The 22,070-nt window shown below is 43.0% G+C and overlaps 1 protein-coding gene across 1 annotated transcript in view; it reads left to right on the top strand.

The window, feature by feature from the left end:
• The first annotated feature begins 4,894 nt into the window (after nt 1-4,894).
• NECAB1 (N-terminal EF-hand calcium binding protein 1) overlaps nt 4,895-22,070 on the top strand; it is a 119,353-nt gene continuing 102,177 nt past the window's right edge. Inside the window, exons 1-2 of the mRNA XM_077808932.1 lie at nt 4,895-4,993; nt 13,066-13,090. Of these exons, the coding sequence (XP_077665058.1) occupies nt 4,895-4,993; nt 13,066-13,090 (124 nt within the window). The remainder of the gene's footprint in view (nt 4,994-13,065; nt 13,091-22,070) is intronic.

Below are 22,070 nucleotides of genomic sequence, written 5' to 3'. Positions count from 1 at the left end.
GAAGCCATTTCTCCTTGGACAACTTGCTTCACTTCTGTGTTTCATTTTCCCCTTGTGTAAAGTAGGGGTAATAATACTCACCTCCTTTGCAAAGCACTGAGATCAATTGATGAAAAGCGCTATGTAAGAGTCTGCATCTGTGTAAAAGTTTCTTATAAAGGATTTTTTTTAATTATTAGGCTCAAGCTTTCTGCATACAACCACAAAGAAGCATTAAAGGTATTTTTTGGTGGGGGAGGGGAGTATAAACAGCTTGTTCATACCTTTAAATATATCAGGATTATCAAATCTCTTCTTCCGCAATTTTGCTAAAGGACCTGTAAGAAGTCTCAGGGGTGTTAACTGTGAGGTCTAATGCCTCCTCTTGAAGGGGTGAGGGTTTGGGCTCTTTAACAAAGGCTTCCATTCTCTAAAATGGTGAGTTGTCATTGAAGTTAAACATGTTAACAAAAACAAACCCAAAGAATCCCTTCCCCTCTCAACTGCTCAGCTTTCACTCTCTTGGCTCTTGCACTGTCTTCATTGTATTGTAGTTCTTCAGTCACCTGTTTCCCAATCTTTTAAAAACAAGTAGATTAACAAATAAATAAAAAAGGCAAACTTCTGGGATTTCTGTGCATATCATTAAGAAACAAAAATGACCAGATAGTTTTTTTCCTATTTTCAGGTCGCCTTCAGTTAGGATAATAGAGCCCTTCCCTCTTTGTAATGCCCCTTTGTTTATTACTGGGGAGTTATGTCTCCCCTAAATCATATTTTCTCTTGAAACTAGAAAAGAGAATCATAGAATCATAGAATATCAGGGTTGGAAGGGACCCCTGAAGGTCATCTAGTCCAACCCCCTGCTCGAAGCAGGACCAATTCCCAGTTAAATCATCCCAGCCAGGGCTTTGTCAAGCCTGACCTTAAAAACTTCCAAGGAAGGAGATTCCACCACCTCCCTAGGCAGATGAGAAGGAGACTCACAGGAAGTGTGTTCTGAATGGCCAGAACAAGACCAAGCGGGGCGGGGGGGGGTTAAACCAATTTATTTCTCGTGAAACTTTGGACAGGCAACTGCAGCACAGACAGATCACTCCTCTCCCACTCTGACGAAAAAAAAAAAAAGTGACAGCAGCACCATGGAGCAAATTTGGAAAACTGTACGCTATTCAATATGAAATGGTGCATGAAAATAGTGTTAAGATTCTGTCTTGAACTGACAGAAGTGGTGAAAAAATAAGGCACAACTTTTAGCGCATCCTCCCCTCTCCATTATGCACTGCCGGAGACTGAGTAATAGCTCTGTAGTGCACACTAGATAGAGCACTTTACACCTCAGTGTGTGAATATTTACACAATGAGAGCTGCTTCATTTGAATGTGCTGAAAAATTACGGCAGATAATTAATTCCACTTACTGATTGGACATGTGGAGGGGGGAACTAGAACTGTCAAAATAGGCAGGGACAATTATAAGGCAAATGCACCAGCTCTGCCATCTAACAATAGCTAGGGAAGGGGTGAACTGAGATCCCTGCTTATTATGCAAAATAGTCTCCCTTTGAGTTGGACCAGTCACAGGAACATAGGCCTAGAAGGGACCTCCTGACTCATTGGGTTGCCTGCAACAGCAGGGGACTGGACTCAGTCATAATCCTATCCAAGTGAGGGACAATAAGTAGCTAGGCTTCTCCAGGAGCGAGGTGAGGACCAGGCTGAGACACCCAGCATCACAGCTTGGTCCCTGCTTTCTCGTTGTTCCATGGGGGAAGGAAGCTAAGCAAGCCAGCCCCATTCATGATGTAGCTTACTTCCCCCTCCTCACTGTCCTAGCCCCTGTACTGGGGGGAAACAGAACTATCCCCTTCCCCCACACACACCCCACCTAGCCATCTGCGTGGGAGGGGGAGCAGCAGCTCAGCGGACGCTCTCTGCCAGTCTGACAATGCAGCCAATCTAGCAAAGTGAGCTTGATGGGTTTCCACATAGGGCAAGAATTGGCTCCCTTCTTTCCCCACGAAAAGCCCATGAAAGCTTATGCTCTAATAAATTTGTTAGTCTCTAAGGTGCCACAAGTGCTCCTGTTCTTTTTGCGGATACAGACTAACACGGCTGCTACTCTGAAACCCTTCTTTCTTTGCCTGTCATTGTTTTCCTTCTTCTTTGCAGTTAGAGAGACACACACGGGAAACAGTGCTCTCTAACCCCAACACACAAACACAGTTTGTGAAGCCCATTAGGAAATTCACATACTTTACAACATAAAGTGGTGTAGGGTGTTTATTATATGGATCATTATGCTCAGTCCTGTTGAATTTTCTTCAGCATGTTTTTAGAGTCTTTGTGAATTACCCGAGAAGATCAACCTTTCTTGGAAAGCTCACCTGGAGTGTTATGAAAATGGCACACAAATGGCATTTTATTTTATACTAACCTGTAGTAAACTTGAAAAGCAAGAATTATTTAAAAAAAGTAATTTCTGGCTGATTTCTAGGAGACGGTAACAGAGTGAAGAATCCCATCTCTTTCCTTTATAAAATACCTTTTTGAAAGACATTTACAAGTGACTGGTATATTTTTGCTACGGGAGTTATGCAGGTAAATCCTCAAATCAGAATTAGATTACCTCCCTTTGTTCTTCAAATTGAAACCAGGCTGAAATTTGACATGCAAGTTCTAGCATAAGACTATTGGGGGAGGAATTTCTTTAAAAAGATGAGGTTGTAATTGGATTGTTATTTATTGGTATCACAGTGTCTCCCAGAGATGCCAATCGGGGCCGAGGTGCCAGAGGCTACAAGTCAAAAAGCCCCAGGGAGCTCAGAATCTAGGTTCATGACAATTCTCAATAAGTGGGCAAAACAGACAAAGGGAGGGAGATAGGCCGTGAAAAAAGTTAATGCGGTCTTGGGATGCATCAGGCGAGGTATTTCCAGTAGAGATAAGGAAGTGATAGTACCGTTATACACGGCACTGGTGAGACCTCATCTGGAATATTGTGTGAAGTTCTGGTCTCCCATGTTTAAGAAGGATGAATTCAAACTGGAACAGGTACAGAGAAGGGCTACTGGGATGATCCGAGGAATGGAAAACCTGTCTTAAGAAAGGAGACTCAATGAGCTTGGCTTGTTTAGCCTAACTAAAAGAAGGCTGAGGGGAGATATGATTGCTCTCTATAAATATATCAGAGGGATAAATACCACAGAGGGAGAAGAACTATTTAAGCTCGTTACCAATGTGGACACAAGAACAAATGGATATAAACTGGCCATCAGGAAGTTTAGACTTGAAATTAGACGGAGGTTTCTAACCATCAGAGAAGTGAAGTTCTGGAACAGCCTTCCAAGGGAAGCAGTGGGGGCAAAAGACATATTTGGCTTCAAGAGTAAGCTTAATAAGTCTATGGAGGAAATGATATCATGGGAAAGCCAATTAATTTTGGCAATTAATTGATCTTCTACTACTAGCGGTAGATATGCCCAATGGCCTGTGATGGGATGTTAGATGGGGTGGGATCTGAGTTACTACACAGAATTCTTTCCTGAGGGTATGGCTGGTGAGTCTTGCCCACATGCTCAGGGTTTAGCTGATGGCCATACTTGGGGTCGGGAAAGAATTTTCCCGCAGGGGAGATTAGCAGAGGCCCTGGTGGGTTTTCCACCTTCCTCTGCAGCGTGGGGCACGGGTCACTCGCTGGAGGATTCTCTGCACCTTGAAGTCTTTAAACCAGGGTTTGAGGACTTCAATAGCTCAGACATAAGGTAGCGGTTTGTTACAGGAGTTGGTGGGTGAGATTCCAAGGCCTGTGTTGTGCAGGAGGTCAGACTAGACGATCATAATGGTCCCTTCTGACCTAAAAGTCTATGATTCTATGAAGGTGCGGGAGGACATCTGTTGCGTTGGACCAGCTTCTGTGGGTGAGACAAACTCTCCAGGGGTGCAGAGCTCTTCTTTTGTGTAACTCCAAAGCATGTCTCTCTTGACAACAGAAGTGGGTCCAATAAAAGATATCACCTCCCCCACCTTGTCTCTCATATCCTGGGACCTAGCATAGCTACACCACCACCACCACTGCCAATGGGGAGTGGGAGCCAGATGAAACAGTAAAGGGCTCAGTCATGAGCCTGCTGCCTCCTTGCACAGGAGCCAGGGAGATGGAGGAGCAGCCTTAGGCATAAGCTAATATTTCCTTTGAATTCTCTGGCTTGTATTTGGAGCTAGTGGTGACTGTTGTTTACCAGTTTCCATTCTGGTTTTGCCCATTTATAAGGCACCAGCACTATCCGCTTTGCAATAGTGGTGATCAGTCATGTCCCAGTGTGTTTCCTGGCCGCCTCAGCCCCCATCCTTCCGAGTAATAGACGGAGTAAATTAATAGGTGCGATGGATTTAGACATTCAGTTAGATGGCTGATTTAGGCGCATGCAGGCTGATCTCCCCGCCCGTGCAGACGCACAAAGGGGTGCAGAGAGCGCGCGCCCAGGGGAGCACATCTCCTCTGGGCTAAAACTCACCATCCCTGGAGGATGGTTTCAAGGTGGCCAGTCCCTGAGCCACATCAGCAGCCCGCGCGGGAAGGGGCTGTTGTTTCGCGCACCAGCCCCTGGTAATTTGGCGATCACGGCTCGGGCCAGGGGGGAGCGGAGGAGTTTTGCCCCCCGGCTGCAAGGAGGCAAGGCGGCGGGATCTGCCCACCCCGCGGGGCTGGTCCCTGGGGAGCGATCGCGTTGCAATGTGTGACTCCATGAAACTGACACGGGCTGTAGCGCCATCAGCAAAGGGAGGAGCGCGGGGAGGGGGCCCCGGCCAGAGCCCAGCGTGAGCAGCCTCCAGCAGCGGCTGCAGCGGCGTCTCTCCAGGAGCCGAGCCCCAGCCCACTCCGGCCGCAGCGCCCCCGCTCCCCGGCAGAAGGCATGGAGGACGGTCAGGAGATGTCCCCCTCCTCAACCAATTCCTCCGAGGGGCTCAGCCCGGCCCTGCCTCTCACCAAAGGGATGTCGATCTTCCTCGATGTAAGTCCGGGGTGGCCTGGCTCGGCCAGGCGCGCTAGGGGCGGGCTCAGGGCGGGGGGCAGCCGGGGTGTGGGGCTGAGCGGGACGCAGCCCGCCTGGCGCGGCAGCAGAGCTGGAGGGGCGAGTTCTTGGGAGAGTGAAAACAAGCGTACGCGGGAGTCAGGCTCTGGCGCGTCCTCGCAGCCGGCTGCAGTGTGCCCACGTCCGCAGGTAACCGCAGCTAGATATCGCGTCCTGCCGGGAGAGAGGCTGAGAAAACAACCCGTGGCCGGGCACCAGAGCAAAAATCCCTCGCAGCGGTTTCCTTGGGCGTTCAATGGATTTCCCAGCGATCTGCCCCGAGCCAGGGTCCAGGTGATGGGAAGTTTCGAAGGCGCATACCAAGGTGTTTTTAAGGAAGAACTACACTAGCCCTCTTTTCTGAATACCGTGCATTTGAGAATGTGCATTCTCAAAACCTCTTGTTAATATAGATCTTAATTTTTTTTATCAACCAACAATTATAGTCATCAGAAGCTTGGCATACCAGTTAAAATAGTGTTGCAGCAAAAGATGCTTATGGCACATTAGGATCATAGATATATATGAGCACCTTGATAATGCAAGTTCGGCTAGACTGGTTAGAAATGTCCCCTAAACCAAGGTGGCATTAAAAGCTCTCCCAACGAGGAACAGATAAAATTGTCTTTTTAAAGGGAAAAATGGTCAAAGCCGAAATCTAAAATGTACCACGGTCTTGCTTTGCCTCTGGATCAGTCAACTCTTTATATTCTTTTCCTGGTTTGACCATATTACTTTTAAAAAACTAACAATTTAGAGCATTGCTTATAGACAAAACGTGTTTAGGATCTGGGACCTGGTCTGCTTTTATTTATAGGACCCTAAATGAATTTTTAAACATCACATATTTGTGTTAGAAAATGAATAACATACACAGATGACAGTAGATTATAGATCAGGTCTGGATGTGAAGAAGCTGTCAGGGGAGAGTCACAGCCATACCTCTGTTGAATTTACAGCTGAGCCAAAAATAATTTAACTTTCAGGAATTTACTGTCTGCTACTTGTATTTCTTATCATCAAGAAGGACAGATCCAGCAGGGTGCTGAGTATCTCCTGAAAGCAAAGGGGCCCCTCAATTCCCAGTAGACTCTAGAGGAACGGAGGGTATTTAGAAACTAACCTACAATGTGCTGATTGCCATCGTCAGGAGACTAAGCACCCTCAGTTCCCCCTGCTGAAGGTGGCACTCAGCACCTCAGACCTTTTCAGGAGTTGCTCCTCGCCCTGCAGGATTGGGCCAAGCATTCTGGCCCTCATCCAGAAAAGCACTTGAGCACGAGTCTCACTTGAATTCAGCAGGACTATGGGCGTGCTCAAAGGTGAGCATCTGGTTACGTGCTGGATCAGCCACCAAGTGCTCAGCACCTTGCACAAGACTGAGCCCATATACATTGTCTACACATGCTGTGGGATTGAGTGTAACGACATTAACAAAGAATGTAGCCCCTCTGTAGGTCTTAGTATTGTATAGGCAAAGTTTGCAGGATTGAATCAGTCTGTGCATTTATGTTTTTGATTCAACAAGCTCCATAGATCCACACTACATTACCCCAACTTTCACTGCTGAGTCCTTCAAAATACAAAGCACAATATAAGTTTGTAACCATGTGTGCAGGCCCACCCATCTATATTCATCAACAATGAAACTTGCACTAAGGGCCCTACATCTATAAACACCTCTGAAGTGACCACATTAAAATTTCCAGAAGTTTCCCAACAATTTTACTGAGCATTCAGTAAAAACCACTGCTACTTTTAATGATTTTTATAAGCCCCTCCTGTAATCATTTAAGAGACGTCTACCTTTTATTGCATTTTATTATATTTATATATATTTATGGCCTGTAGACATAATAAAAATGCTGCTTCTGGATATCACTTTGATCCTACAAGATTTATTCTTCCCTTGGTGTGTGTGCATAACTCTCCTTAAAGCAAAAGGGAGTTCTGCACATGCATTACAAAGAGGTGGAATCACAGGTTTGCAAGAAAAAAAGGGATAAGAGTTTGAGTGGAGCCTACAGCTAAAGATAACAGCATCCTAAATTGGGGAATATCCTCTCTGAGTGATCTCACAAAGATTCACCAACACATAAGTAGCAGAAGGTTTGGCCCTAAAAAGAGCACCAAAGTATCCCCTCTAAAGGGAGGTGGGGGGCAGGTAAGCTGGATCTTAAGCTGTACACTAGCCAAGTATGATTGCAACACAGTGAACATTACCTACATTTTGTTCCTGTGTACTCACAATACGGCGCATGACTGCCTTTGATGTCAATACATTGCCACCGAAATACATCGGTGTTTGGATGCCGTAATAGATTTCTGAATTCTCCCTATATCTATGTGCCTGCAATTCCAACAAAAGTAATCGTGTATTCAGCCAAGCGTCATGTTCCTGTGTGTTGATGCTGGGGTAGATTGGGCTGTGTTCTCCTCTTTTACCTGACTGCTGCCGACTGGTAACATCCCAATAATGATGCTTAACATTTATATAGCACTTTCATCTTCAAGCAGCTATACAAAGTTAAAGTTTCTCCTGTTCACAACACCCTAATGAGGAAGGTAAGTACATGATAGATGGGCTCCCAATCTTCTGCCTGCCTTCGGGTGCCTCCAATACTTTAATGTAATGCTGAGTGAAATATAATCACTTGCATGGAGGCTGAGAACGGGACATTGCACCAACTGCTAGTGACTTGGATGTCTCTGGTTCGTGTGGTAGCTATACCACCCAGATGGTGGTATTGTGCATACGCCATTATTGCTCAGGGCTATTTATCTAGGTTGTGCCACTTGCTCTGTGTTGGGTACATCCCACTTATTTTCTCAGTATTCCACCCATTAGCCATGCTTACCCAGGCTCTCCCAGCAGGCAATTCAATCCATGCACCTTTGCTTCAAGAAGCAGGATTTCTGCACTTGCCACTATGGATTTGCCTCCCCTTTGGGGGCTACATGCTATCCTCTTTGAATCAGGTAGAATCTTGCATAGCCAGCCCTAGTAATTTGCTCTAGATCTCAACATATCTATTTTTTAAATTCACAACTCTCTCTGTTGCTCTCTCTCTCTCTGTCCTTTGGCATTAAAAAAGGAATCAAAACAACTGTGAGCTCTCTTGCTGTCTCTACAACTGATATTAACTAACAGCTACTAATTCCAGTACAATGCACATTCTTACAGACATCGCTGTTGCTGGTGCACAAACAAGGAAGCAGGCAAAATGGAGAAACATTTTGATGTTTGCTCCATGTGAAAACACAGAAGAAAAACTAATACTGATTGCCAAATGAAAAAAAAAACCCACAATATCAGCTAGGACCCTTGTGTTTTATTTTAGCTATGAAAAGAATATTACCGAGTGTAAAACTCTTCTGACAAGGCTCCAGATGGTCCTTTGTCCTCCTGCATTTTTGATTTTCAATAGTACTTTCTTAAGCTTAAGATCCTCAGACTTTAGCAATTGGGTGTTAGTAAAGTGTTTCCAGCGAATTGTTAAAAAAAAAAAATAAAAAATCAGGAACTGAGCAGCCCAATCGTGCTATTGAGAGCTGAGTTGCAAAGTCCCCTTTGTTCAGAGGTACTAACTAGAGATTAATTAAAGCCACTAAATTTAGTTCAGAATGGACCTGAATCTAGATTTTGAACATCCCAAAGTTCAGATCTGAGTTTATGAAGGGAGTCCTGGATCTGGATCTGTGTCTTATTTTTTTAAGCTTTGTTCCCAGGTCAAACAACATACAGTCAGGCAAAGCAATCACACAGAGGGCTAGGACGCTCAAATTTCAGGGGTGGCTGGGTCTTGGGTTTTCAGTTAGTCCAATCTCTAATAAAGACTATAAAGTAATGCTACTATAGGTGATTTATTTAAACTAATCCTAGCTAGCTTCTTAGCTGCACCATTACTGATCTGCTGTGTTCTAACTGGCTTAGAAAGGAAACCTCTCGCCTTGACTTATCGTAAGTACTCACGCCCATTTGGAAAATGTTGCCCATTCTGTGTGCCTACATATTTCTGTAGAAACTTCTGTTCAGATGAAGCTTTCCATTTCTATGTTGTGGCAACCTATTAATAATGCTCAGCTGTTATCTGACTGGTTGCCTCGGATCCCAATAGGAACAAGTTTCTATCTTGGCCGGCCTTCGGGTAGGTACAAGGCCTTAAATGGCAATAAAAACCACTGTGCTGGGACGGAAGCATCCTATGGAGGGAGGATTCCCAACACCCATGCATCATGGAGCACTGCTCCAGAGTGTCATTCTCCAAGATACTCAGAAACAGACTTGTGAGTGGGCTGGCTGGGGGCAGGGGGGAATGCTGATCATAGCACAGAGCCACTGGCCCAAAATTTTGCATGGGGCGGGTGTGGGGAGGGCCACAAACAGACTACAGTTCATCCCAGATGTTCACGTTACTTGTTTTCTTCCTTCAAAATGGCAGGAGGGCTGGAAGAATCCGTCTGCTTATCTTCCATCTAGGTCCCCAAATCAGGCTTTGAGTGATGAGTCCAACATTTCAACCTGATTATTTAGACAGCTTCTGGGACATGCACTGTTTGCAGTGTGGGGTAAATACAGGCCTCTACCATCTGTAGATAAGAATTTAGATCTCTTAGTAAAAGTCATGATACAAACTCCGCACGTTTCAATTTTGTATCTCTTCTCCCCGCAACAAACCGTGGTAGCAGCTCCCTTTTGAAATGTATTTTTCTTCCTATTTAATTCCTGCCATAGTCTCCGTCTTCCTGGCCTCTCCCCCCACTTTAGTCCATCCAGAACACAGCTGGCAACAGCATCTTCCTCTGCCATTTTCCTGACCTTGCTTTCCCCATTCTTACATCTCTGCACTCGTTTTTTTTCCTTTTCGTCCACAGCCAGTTCAAGCTTCCCCCCACTTTCAAAGCAATGCACAAACTTGCTCCCACATATCTGATCTCACTGCCTCCTGAACCCAGTCTGATCCCTTTGCGCCACTAAACATCCTCTGCGGAGTGCTCCCTTTGGCTCCCTTGCCCAGTCTTAACCCTTTGTCTTTATTCACAGTCTCTTATGTTTGCAGCAGCCTCCCAGCCGCATTCCCGAAGGATCCTGTCAAGTTCTTCTGTACTAGATATGGACTGACTACAGCGCTTGCTTGTACACCCCAGATGTATTCATCCTTGTCGTTCATTCGATTGTTCTGAGTTGTCTTCCCAACAGGAGCTGTGCTGGACTATATTCAGTAGCTGCTTTATTTTTTGATCTGTAGTTTAGAAGAGCGAGGAATGGATCTTCCTGCTATAAGATTTTCTTGGCTGTCTGTAGAGCTCTCTCAGCCTCTCTGTTTGCTTGAGAGCTCCAAGTAATATGATCAAAATCGTATTTTGTTCAGAATGACTTAAATTCTGCTGCAGTGAACTGTGGTCCCCTGTCCATCACTAGTTGTTCTGGAATATCAAAGTGAGCAAAAGTGCACTTCAGTTTCTCGATACCACTGCATCATGTTATGTCTTTCAAGTTCACTATTTCTATATATCAGGAAAAATAGTCCATGACAACCAGGTAATGATGTCTTCTGAATTCGCCTAAATCTGCAGCAAGTCTCTTCCAAGATCTCTCTGGTCGAGGTGTTTGTACATTGTATGATCCAGCATTGTCTCTTATGTTTATTTGTACAGGATCTCCTTTCAAAAGTCATATCATCAAATTGTCCACTGAGTTCGTCCTCCTTTCTCTCTAGGCCCATCATGGGTGCCATACTGTGGCTGAGAAGGTTTCTGGTGTTTGGTCACATACACTCCGAACGCATAGCTTTTGTCTTTGTAAGTTGTTCTGGTGGTGAAGTGGACTTGCACTTCAGAACACCTCCAGGGTAGTCAGAGCTGTGTCAAGTAACTTTGTTTCTGAAAGGGGTTGAAGGTGGGATGAGTATGACCTCAGCTCCTGAGTCAATGTAAAAGTCAGTAGTCCTGCCAAAAATACTCAATTTCACTCTCCAGGCAGGCTCTGTGTCATCACAAGTGACAGATGCCAGAAACAATGACTCTTGATTGTCTGTCTGTAATATGAGTTAACTCCCTTATTGCTTTGGTGCAGCAAAGAGCTGCAAACTGTCCATATGTCCAAGTATTATACGGCGCACCTCTGGCTGGATGTGCATCATATCTTAGGATATGACTTTTTCCACACCTTGTGCATGTAGGCTGGAATTTGTCCCTCTTAGCCTGGGAATTCTCTCTTCCTGCCTCAGGGGTTTTATGATAATGATAAAATGTCTGTTTATAGCTTCTAGGCTAGGCTCAGGTTTTTCAGGTTGCTTCTGCCTTTTGTTCTGTTGTTTAACTAATTCTGACTGTTTTGCTATCTGTATAGCTGTGGCTAGGGCTAACTCTCTTCAGTTGTAGCTGTTGTGAAAGATTTTTATCTGTTAACCCAATAACCAGCTTGTCTGATATTTTCATGTTTTCCATTCCCCGAAATCACAATTTTTATCCAATACATGCAGAGCTCTTATAAAAGATTCATCATTTTCCCCTGGTTCTCTGATGAAATTGAATTCTCTAATGAAAACATGCTCTTTCATAAACCACATTTCTCTGAGGTATAAAGTATTCATCAAACATAGCCAGAACCCTTTCATAGTCATCTTTGTGACTGTATTCAGTAAAGTCAAATGATTTTAAAATATGCTGTGCTTGCTTCCCCATACCATATATTAAAGATGATACCTGTGTATCTCCAGTTTCTTTGTGTAGCTTGTTAATAGTGCAAAATCTTGCAAAATCTTGTTTCCAGTCTGTTCATTCTGAAGGTTTATCAAAGCAGAATTTTCTCAGGCAATGACGAATGGAATGTTGATGAGATCCTGCAACCTTTGTTGCTGTTTCTTTTGCCTGCAACCTTTGTTGTTGTTTTCTTTCTGTTTTGGTTCTTAGTTTACTCCTGACACCATGTCATGTTCTTCTGTACCAGATATGGACTCGCTACAGAGCTTGCCTATACATACCAGACATGTTCACTTTTAGATCCTTTAATGCTCTGCCAGGTATGGATGGGGGTGTTCTAAATGAGGTATTTTACACAATGTCACCTACTGGCTGAATAGTATAATACAGTTTAACATTCCATTACACAGTCTCTCTCTGCTCCTTTAAATCACTTAACAACCCATGGGTCCTGGATTGACTGCACTCTAATATCCACACCCTGTCCATTCTTTGTACCACCCCTTGTACCTTTAGGACTGGTCTACATAGAAACTTGCACCAAAATAATTAAATTGGTTTTAATTCACACTTCTAGAAATTCTGGTGCAAGTCTGGGTGCTTTTTACTTTACAGGTACCAAATCAAGTTAAATTGACATAGGATATTTGTATTTGGAAATGAGTGTTCACATACAGACTTGCACTGCAATCACAAATGAAAACCAATTGAGTTATTTCAATGCAAGTTTGTTTGTGGATGAGATTATAACCCCTTCAGAGCAGAGATTTTATTTTCCCTTTCAGGTTTAGACATTTTAATTGCTGAAAAGTGCTTTGTATTACTGCAGTGATATATATGTATAACTCTGTAGATGTGTCCAGTGCTTGTCAGCAATATTATAGATATATATAAACAAACACAAATAATTACTAGGGCCCTGGTTTTATGAGTGCACAGCACTGGAGTTAAAGAAAGCTCACTGTGAGAGAGGGACAAAAGCAAACTTGGGGCTTCTCTTGCTACCGCATTGTGAAAATATGATGATGGAATAAAAAAAAAAGGCAAATGCTCATTGTTTAAAATCTGCATGTCATACAGTGTATACAGAAGTTTATGTGAGCAGAAGCTTTCGTGAGCTACAGCTCACTTCATCGGATACATCTGATGAAGTGAGCTGTAGCTCACGAAAGCTTATGCTCAAATAAATTTGTTAGTCTCTAAGGTGCCACAAGTCCTCTTTTTCTTTTTGAGGATACAGACTAACACGGCTGCTACTCTGACACCTGTATACAGAAAGTGATTCCTTTCTCTCTTTTTCTATTTAGATATTGAGAAGAGCAGACAAAAATGGTAAGACCAGTCACTTCTGACTCTTTTTTTCTCTTCAGAAAAATCTATCAGACCCAAACCTGTGTTTTAATGCTTGATAAACTAGGTGGCACTGAACACATTCAAATGAAAACCAGCTTTTATTAGTATAGTAGTTGTCACTCTAGAAGTCAGAGACATGATGTTTGATGCTTATGATTTTCTGTCCTGATCTGGCAGTTGGATCTCTATGGGCTGACTCTTGTGCTTGCATGGAGTCCCATTGAAGATGATGGAACTATACACAGGTATAGGGGTCTGTCCAGGTGGATCTGATTGCAGGCCTTAGAGTGTAGCAGCTACATTCAGGTGGTAAAACTGGTTGCCATTTTGAATACCAATTAATTTTATAAGCTAATTACCAATTGTTTTTTTACATACAGCAGGCAGACTCTTATTAAGAATAACTGTCTGTGCATGTGGGGACACATGCTACCTTTGGCTATGTGCACACAGAATCTATTGGGCCAAATTTTACTTTCTCAGGGTAAACTCCCATTGATGTCAATAGTTTTGCTTGAGTAAAGACTGCAATATTTGGCTCAGTGAATTAAGTGCACATGCACCCAAAGGCAAAATTTGGCTTAGGGATTCTACTAGCATCTTTGTTCGTTGCATGCATATGTATTATTAGTAACTGTGTTTACAAATGCCATTTAAATATTACTAATAGCTCCATTTCTACTATTTTAAAATACTTAAATATATTTCCTCAAGTCAAATTTGTTTTCCTCCCACATTTTTCAGATATTTGTTTGTCTGTCCATGTGTTAGAAGGCAGGATGAATGCCCTGAATGTAATTTATGTGTAATTCATAGTCATACAAAACCTTCTTGGTATATTAGCATGGACTGATGATTTTCCATTATGTAAAATACAGTAAGTTTAGAATGAAATACTGGAAGCCCTGACACACACATGCAGTCCCCCTGCATTATGAGGACCATCACAAGGGAAACCAGTGTGCTTGTAAATACAAGTATAATTGTTGTGGGATCAGGCTCTAGTTTTAACCCAAGTTCAGCTCCTTGTTCCATCACAGAATTCCTGCGTGGCTGGGGTAAGTCACAGAATTGTAGGACTGAAAGGGACCTTGAGAGGTCATCTAGTCCAGTCCCCTGCTTTTAGTAGCTCTGTGCCTCAGTTTTCCATCAGTAAAATGAGGCTAATAGCACTTCCCTACCTCTCAGGGGTGTCGTGAGGATAAATACATGTGGTAATGGGGACCCTGTAAGTACCTAAGATAGATAAAAATAAACCTTGCAGATAGTATCTTGGTACATTTAAGGGCTGGGGGTGGGAGGGGAGTGTGAAGGTCTTTGTAAATGCTATATTCCAATACAACAGCTCTCACTGTTTTTCAATTTGTAGAGCTCAGTCTAATGGAGATCTGCTGATTGTGGACCATATAGGATGAAAACATCTGGGGCCATATATCCATCTGCTATAAATTGTCAGAGCACCATTGATGTCAGTGGAGCTGTGACCATTTACACCAGCTAAGGATCTGTCTCCTGTCCTTTGGAACCATACCCCCCAACCCCAATGCACAGTGGAACCAGCTGGTTCTATGACAGCCAAGATCCTCCACTCCCACAGTGAGAGAATAGCATTGCCCCCTTAATTCATTGACCATACTCTGTTAATTCAAATAGGGGGGAAGTAATCCCCAGTCAGTGACAAACCTGATTAGCCCAGCATAGTCCAATGGCATGTCAGCCTAAAGGCAATTTGTCTTTGAAATTCACAACCCTTGATCTCACTAGAGCAAGGAGAAACTCATGGGAAAGAACACCCTGATTCTAAGGTGATAATTCAACCACGTTAGTTGTATTAACATCACTCTACAAATCAGAAACTGAAACTGCTTGTGTCAATGTTTGCTCAACTCCTGAATACCAACAAACCTAACATACTTCCATTCTTTTGTGATTTAGCAGAGTAAATGCTCATGCCACATTAAGGGTATGTCTACATTTGAGCTGGATGGTGTAAGTCCCAGCTTGCATACACTTATCTGAGCTAATTCCATTTGAGCTAGCCTGGGCTGTGTGGGCAGCAGCTTGGGCTAGCTGCCCAAGTATGTAATTGCCTGGACTCCCAGCTTCATACTCAGCCAGCTAGCCTATGCCTTCACCCACGTTACTCCAACTACACTGCTATTTTTAGCATGCTAGCTCAAATGGAATTAGCTCAGGTAAGTGTATGCAAGCTGGAATTTACACCATCCTGCTCTAATGTAGATGTACTCTAAAAGTGATCAGATGTGTTTCTAAGAGATGTGTTTGCCATGAGATAACCTCTGTTTGAGGAAGTCAGATATTAGAAGGCTGGCCACATATATATAGCATGTTTAAGCTGTTGTCAGCAAATGTTTCAAAATATTTTTTTGTGAACTGGGTGCTTTGCATTGTAAATGACATCTGTTCAGTATGGTGGGAAACTGAATATTGATTTACTGTTATATTAGCATATCATGTTTGTTGCAGTAATGTATGTAAGTTCTTGTACATATTGTTAAGGTAGTGCTGTTTTGAAATCATAGCAATCTTTTACATTATCTTCAGTGAGAAATTAAAATATCAGAACTGTATCCTGACACTTAAGAAATATATGTCTGTTAGATATTAAGCAATCTTATTATTTACAGCTTAACTAGTAGAAGGAAAACTAATCTAGGTATTTCAAATGCAAGTGTCCCAATTGAATGTATTGCCCTAAAAATACTATTAATGAAAGGTCAGTGTTTAAACCCAAAGAGAGAGAACATTCCAGTCTCAATCAGATGGGAAATGCATCAAGAATTCATCTAGGATATTTCATGAACCAGGTATTACCCATGACCAATTCTGGGAACTGACTTCTCCACTACAGGCTAGAGCCTGCCCTGTCCTGAACTAGCTTTCTGGGAAGCAAGAAGGCACAAGGAGCATCTTCCCTTTCCCGTCCCTAGCAAAGCAGCAGGACATGATCTCTCTCTAGAATTCAAGAGAAGAGTAGGTGGAACACTCAGCCAGTGCACTGGTCCACTTCCCACGTCCACCAGATAGGAGACATGTCTTGCCCTCCTGCTAGCCCCTATGATGTAGTCAGTCGAATGAGCTAGCCAGGGACACGTGCTGCTCCTGATCAAATGAGAACTAAAATGAGTTTGGCAGCACACTGTGCCAGCTTACTCCAAGCCATCCTGCCATGCAACTGCAAAGTGTGTATTGTGCAGAATGCATGGCTGTCGCTCTCACTGTCACTGCTCTGTTCCACCTTACCCCACAAGCCACCCTAATACAGCTCCCGAAACTAAAGACAGGATTTTGTTCACAGAACGGTAGTATTTACTCGTGCTAGGTAACTACTCAATAGATTCTGAAATAGCACAACTCCTTGGTAGAAAATGTTGTAATCTAGCCTTGGATAATATAGAATACCCCAAAGGACAATACATGACATCTTCTAAAAACAAAATGAAATGAGAGATCAAAGAGCATGGAAATCTTGCTGTTAAATAAGAACATAATTACCACCACTCACAAATGCTACAATGGCTATATTACCCTTATGACCATTAAATATGGCTCTAAATTATAAACTGCACCATCAAATAGTCATATTCCTATATGAAGAAGAGTAAATGTCATGAGTGTTTTCTAACCTTTCATTCAGCTGGGATGTGTTTCTTTTGCTAAAGTCGCCAGGTTAGACAGGCCTCTGTACTACTTCAAACATGCATATCACTGCATAATTTTGAACTCTTTTGTTGATTTTTTCCAGTTCTAACCAATTATCCATACTCTCAACAAGGTGCTGTGCAACCAGACTAAGCTATATTTGTAGTTCACATTTTCATAACAAAATGGGCTGATGATAACTGATGGTGAGCTCCATAAATGCAAAGTATGGATTAGATCAACACCGTTTTAATACCTGGCAATCTCACATGTGCCTGATTCTCTTACTCAGAGGGAGCACAACATGTAAGTAAGAAATGCCAGTGATTTAAGGGAAAGGAGGAGGAGTATAGCTGCTTGGAAATTTTCTGACAGACACCAATTCATTGAAAGCTAAACATTATGATGGAAGTTCATTTTGAAAGAAAAAAATTGCAAACAATCCTTTTTATATGGTCAAAATGTTCAGTTTAAACCTTTTTGGGAAAGGAATGTTTTGATTTTCTGTTTCAAAACAAACTTTGTTTGATCTTTTTATTTTACATTATATCAATTTTTTAAAAAGTCTAAATCAAAATGAAACTTTCAATCAACTTGCAATTAATTTTTTCAGAATTTCTTTTTATAGCAAATTTCAATTTCCTCCCCCCCTTCTCAAACAGAATTTTTTATTTTTTAATTTGTAGAATTCCCTGTGAAACAACAATTTTTATCGTCCCCCTCCCCTCCCAGCTGTAGGGGAAGCAAAAGTGTACTGGGTGGGGACCACCAAAACTTTGGCTTTCCCCATCTCTCCCTGAAAATCAATCTTCATCCTTCTTCCCACAGCCAACAGTGTGTGCCATGCATGCTGGCTGCACTGGAACTACATGACTCCATTACTGTCTGCACTAATCCCTTCACTCACCTTCTGACATGGTTTGAAGGGCACAGGGCTGAACCATGGAACGAGGGTCTTGCACCAGCAGCATGTGGTCAGTTGGCCACAATCAAGTGTGCACTGTACTAGTTGCTGGTCACTGGGGCCTCTTCTGACCATGGGTCCTTGAGCCAAAAATCGTGCTATACTTCTTCCCTGTTTGCATAAGAGTGGACATTCAAACATACTCCCTATTTCCTCACTAATCCACCAGCAAACAGTCTGTGTTAATACAGAAAGAAAGAGCTAAGGGTGTTGAGTCCAGACCTCTTGATCTCAGAACAGTGACACTCATCCTTGAATTGCTGGAGAGCTGCTTCACCATTAAATGGAGTCGCAAAGTGCCACACAATAATCACAGGGCTGTGCCCTGATGCTGCACACAGGGGTGAAAGTAAGGGGGTACAGGCCGGTACAGCGTACTGGTAAAAGGTAGCCGCCAGGACCGGCCCATACCACTGACTTTAAAGTGGCCGCTGACGGTGGGGGGGGCAAAAGGAGTAGCTGCCCCGGGGCCACGATTTAAAAGGGCCCAAGGCTCTGGCCACCTCTGCCGCTACCACAGCTGCGCCGACAGAGCCCCGGGCCCTTTAAATCGTCGCTGGAGCCCTGGGCAGTGCGGGCCAGGGAGCACAGACAGACTGGCTGGGGGATGCTGACCCCCAGCCCCGCCCCTTCCACCCGAGGCCTCGCCCCTTTGGGGGGGGGGGGCAGAGCAGCCCCGTACCAGTAAAATCTGCATTTTACTTTCACCCCTGGTTGCACAGCACCTGCATCCTGATGTGCTTCTACTCTCTCTCCACCTCTCTGCAACTGAGTGTGAGGAGGGACCTCCTCTCTCCTGACTGCCCTTTTCCCCTTTAGCATCCTCAGATCTTTCACAGCTATCGCTCAGAGAACAAGAGGGGAACTCGCTAGTTTCTGCTTTCCTCTCTCGGGGGGGTGGGAGAGCTTGGCTTGAACACCACCGGTACGTTGGCTCAACTCTCTGCGGGCTGCCTGCTATGTAATGAGAGGAGCACTTTTTTAGGCCTGCACACGCTCTCTTCCTTTTGGGGGGACCTCTACATGCAAAGCGTACTCTCAACCTTTTAAAAGCCTCCAGCCCTGGTCTGTGTGGAGATAGCCTTGAAAACACAACTAATGGCTAAGGTTGAAATTGTCACTCATCTAGTCCACTCCTAAAGGCATCTGAGGCTGGGCTTTGTGGGACCTGAATAACCAGTTACTTGGCTCCAGACCCATTCAAAACGGAGTGTAGTGCCAGCTGAACTGTCAGTGATGGCACAAAGGACTCTGCAAGCTACCTCCCAGGTGGCTGTCTGCATTTAATCCACATCCTCTCCCATTGTCACCTCTGGCCACAATTGAGAGCAGCCCAGTGGCCTGAGGGATAATCTGGTCTAGTGGACTACATGCACAGCTCTATAGCAAGAGACTTTAATTCCCCATTTTGACACAGACTCTCTGCGGTCTTGGTAAAGTCACTTACCCTTTGTGCATTAGTTCTCCCATGTGTAAAATATCAACCTCACTGGACATTCATTGCAATAATTAATAAGTTTGTAAATCCTGAAGAACATGCTGAAGTTCCCCAGCCATCATACTGAACCCTACAATGGTTGGGAACCTAGCAGGACCCCCTCTTGCCCCCAGCTTCTTTGGACAATTGAAGCTTGATAAACTTGTAGATGTTGGGAACCGTGTATGGACTCCAGAACAAACTACATGTGCTCCACTTCTCCTGCAGCAAGAGGTTGGTATTAGTACAAAGATTCTCCCACTCACTTTTATATGAAATGATTCAGTTAAGTTTTGGCATATGCCCAAAACCATCTTGCTGCAATCACAATAATGGCCAGGATCTGGTTACATTTTGAGGTTGGGTCCCAATTTATTTTCACAACCTTACCCAATAACATTAAGGCCAGCTCTGATCAGTGATCTAATAAAAACAAAGAGCTGCAATAGGCAGACCTACAAGAGACAAGTTAAATGTAGATGCCTCTATTTGTGTACAGATAGGAACACTATTCAGCATGTGATGAAGAATGACTGCAACTAAATGATGAAAAAATAAAAACCAACTGCATAGACCAAAACAAAGGATCAAGAGAGCACGGTCTGAATACCAAGTGCCCAGTGGAAAAAACCTGCAGATCCAATATAAAATATTATAATACCAAGATCAACACACACTCTCTCTCTCTCTCTCCTGACTCTTAGTCTAGCTTGTTGTCTAATTTATTTTTTTAAATTGCTGCAAGCTCTGAGCTGTTTGAAAAATATTCTCTTTCAGCAAGTAACTTAACTGAAATTTTGATAAAACTTACATTCTGATTAGTCACCTTCAGAAATTGTTACTGTTTTCACATTGATACGTTTTCATTCTACAATCCCAATCTTTTTATGACACAGTTGTCACAGTCATGTGGGTTTTTAAATGTGCATTATAAAGACTGTTAAATAGTCTTAAAATAGCATCACTATCATCATATCTGGTTTGATAATTTCATATGCTCTCCTGTGTACAGCATTACCTTAAACATTAGTACAATAAGCGAAATCCTGGCTCCAATGAAGTCAGTCATATGGACTGCTAGGGAGTCTTGGTTTCACCCCAATTCCAACACAATGCAAACAATGGTTCATCAAAAGTATACTGCCAAAGGACTCAGGATAATTTTAATATAAGACAAAATTCAGAGAGTGACTGAGAACCGACAGCTCCCTCAGGCTCCAATGGGAGTTGTAGCTGCTCAGCACCTCTTCATGATTGACTCATACTACGTACACTGAGTTTTCATTCATAATGCATATGTAACGCAATTTACATAGAATAAATGAACTTAACAATGATAGAATTGTATCATTGTTAAGATCAGTCAACTATCTGGTAACAAGTTCCATTCTCCAGAGATCTGAATTCCATTTCCATGCTTAAAGATATTTTTGATTGACAGCTCACTTGCATGGTAAACACTGATGTTTACATGCGAAACTTCTGTGGGGCTGTGGCTTTCACTAAATCTTAGTTATGGTGATAGCAGTTTACAAGTCAAATGTTTTTGAAGCACTCAAAACTGAGAGCATTGCAAATTCCTGACTTTAATACTGGGTTCTAGATGCAGGAATCACTTGGTGAAGTTCTATGGCCTGTGGCATACAGGGGGTCAGATCTTATGATCATAATGGTCCCTTAGGCCCTAAATTCTGTGTATATGTTGAAAAGGTTTGAGGGCAGAATAAACCCTTGTGTCACACCCTGCCCAGTGGAAATCACTCACTGCCCCTGCTGTTGGTCACATTTATTATGAGGCTTGCCCTGGAAGGTTTTGACAAAGTGGAAGTTGCTGGGATTTCCACTGGTAGACACCCCTTAACTGACCTCAGATATGCTGAGGACATGATGCTCTTTGCTACCACCACAGAAGCAATTCAAGAAATGTTGTAGTTTGTAAAAATAGTCAGTGAAGAATATGGCTTATCGCTGAATGAGGTGAAAATGTAATGCATGTATGTTGACACAATTAACAAAAACAAGATGCAAGCGGACATCACAAATAATGGTCAAGCCACAGAGACAGTAGATTAATTTAATTATTTGGGATCATACATATTCAATAAAAGAGGGTGTTCCATAGAAATTGGAAGAAGATTAGGAATGGCTCATTCAGTCATGGCCTTGCTGGGATTCCTTCCGAAAACTTTTGCGCTTGGCTTATCCAGAACATCTCATCCACTTTTGAAGAACACTTCATCCAGTTCTCTGGGATCCAAACTCGATTCGTTTCCAGCTCATCATTCAGGTTCCTTTACTAGGCATGGACCAGCTCTAAGCCCACATTGGTCAGGCCACGGGTGTTTAGATACAGAGTAATAGCATAATTCCAAATCATGTCACACACTACTAGCTACTAACATCTATGCTTTTTTAATTTAATTGGTTTGGACATCATACGGATCATATAAGGACCAATCGCTTTGAAGATTGTGTAAGGAACTAATCACTTATGTCTTCACCTTATCCACATTTCAAGGTTATCAGTTCAGGGTACTCCCACTTATCTCAACTAGCCCGAAAATACCATCTCCAGCACAGTCTGTCACACTCTCTTGTTTACAGTTTAACCTGGCACTCAAATCAAACTATAGGCAAGTTTACTCATGCCCGGCAAGATGTATACCTACATGCCTATACCTACAGAATTTTGGAAAAATTGTGTCATCTGAAAATGTATGACGGTTTGATTGAAGAAAACTTAATTTTGTCCTTAGTGACTTTTGGATGTGAATCAAGGGAAATTAATGCTACTGTCAAGAAGAAAATTGAAGCTTATGAGATGTGGTGCTGGGGAAAACTGGTGCTGGGGAAAA

Source organism: Eretmochelys imbricata, chromosome 2, assembly GCF_965152235.1.
Source record: "Eretmochelys imbricata isolate rEreImb1 chromosome 2, rEreImb1.hap1, whole genome shotgun sequence".
NCBI classification, from domain to species: Eukaryota; Metazoa; Chordata; order Testudines; family Cheloniidae; genus Eretmochelys; species Eretmochelys imbricata.
This window is presented reverse-complemented; position numbering and strand designations above follow the sequence as displayed.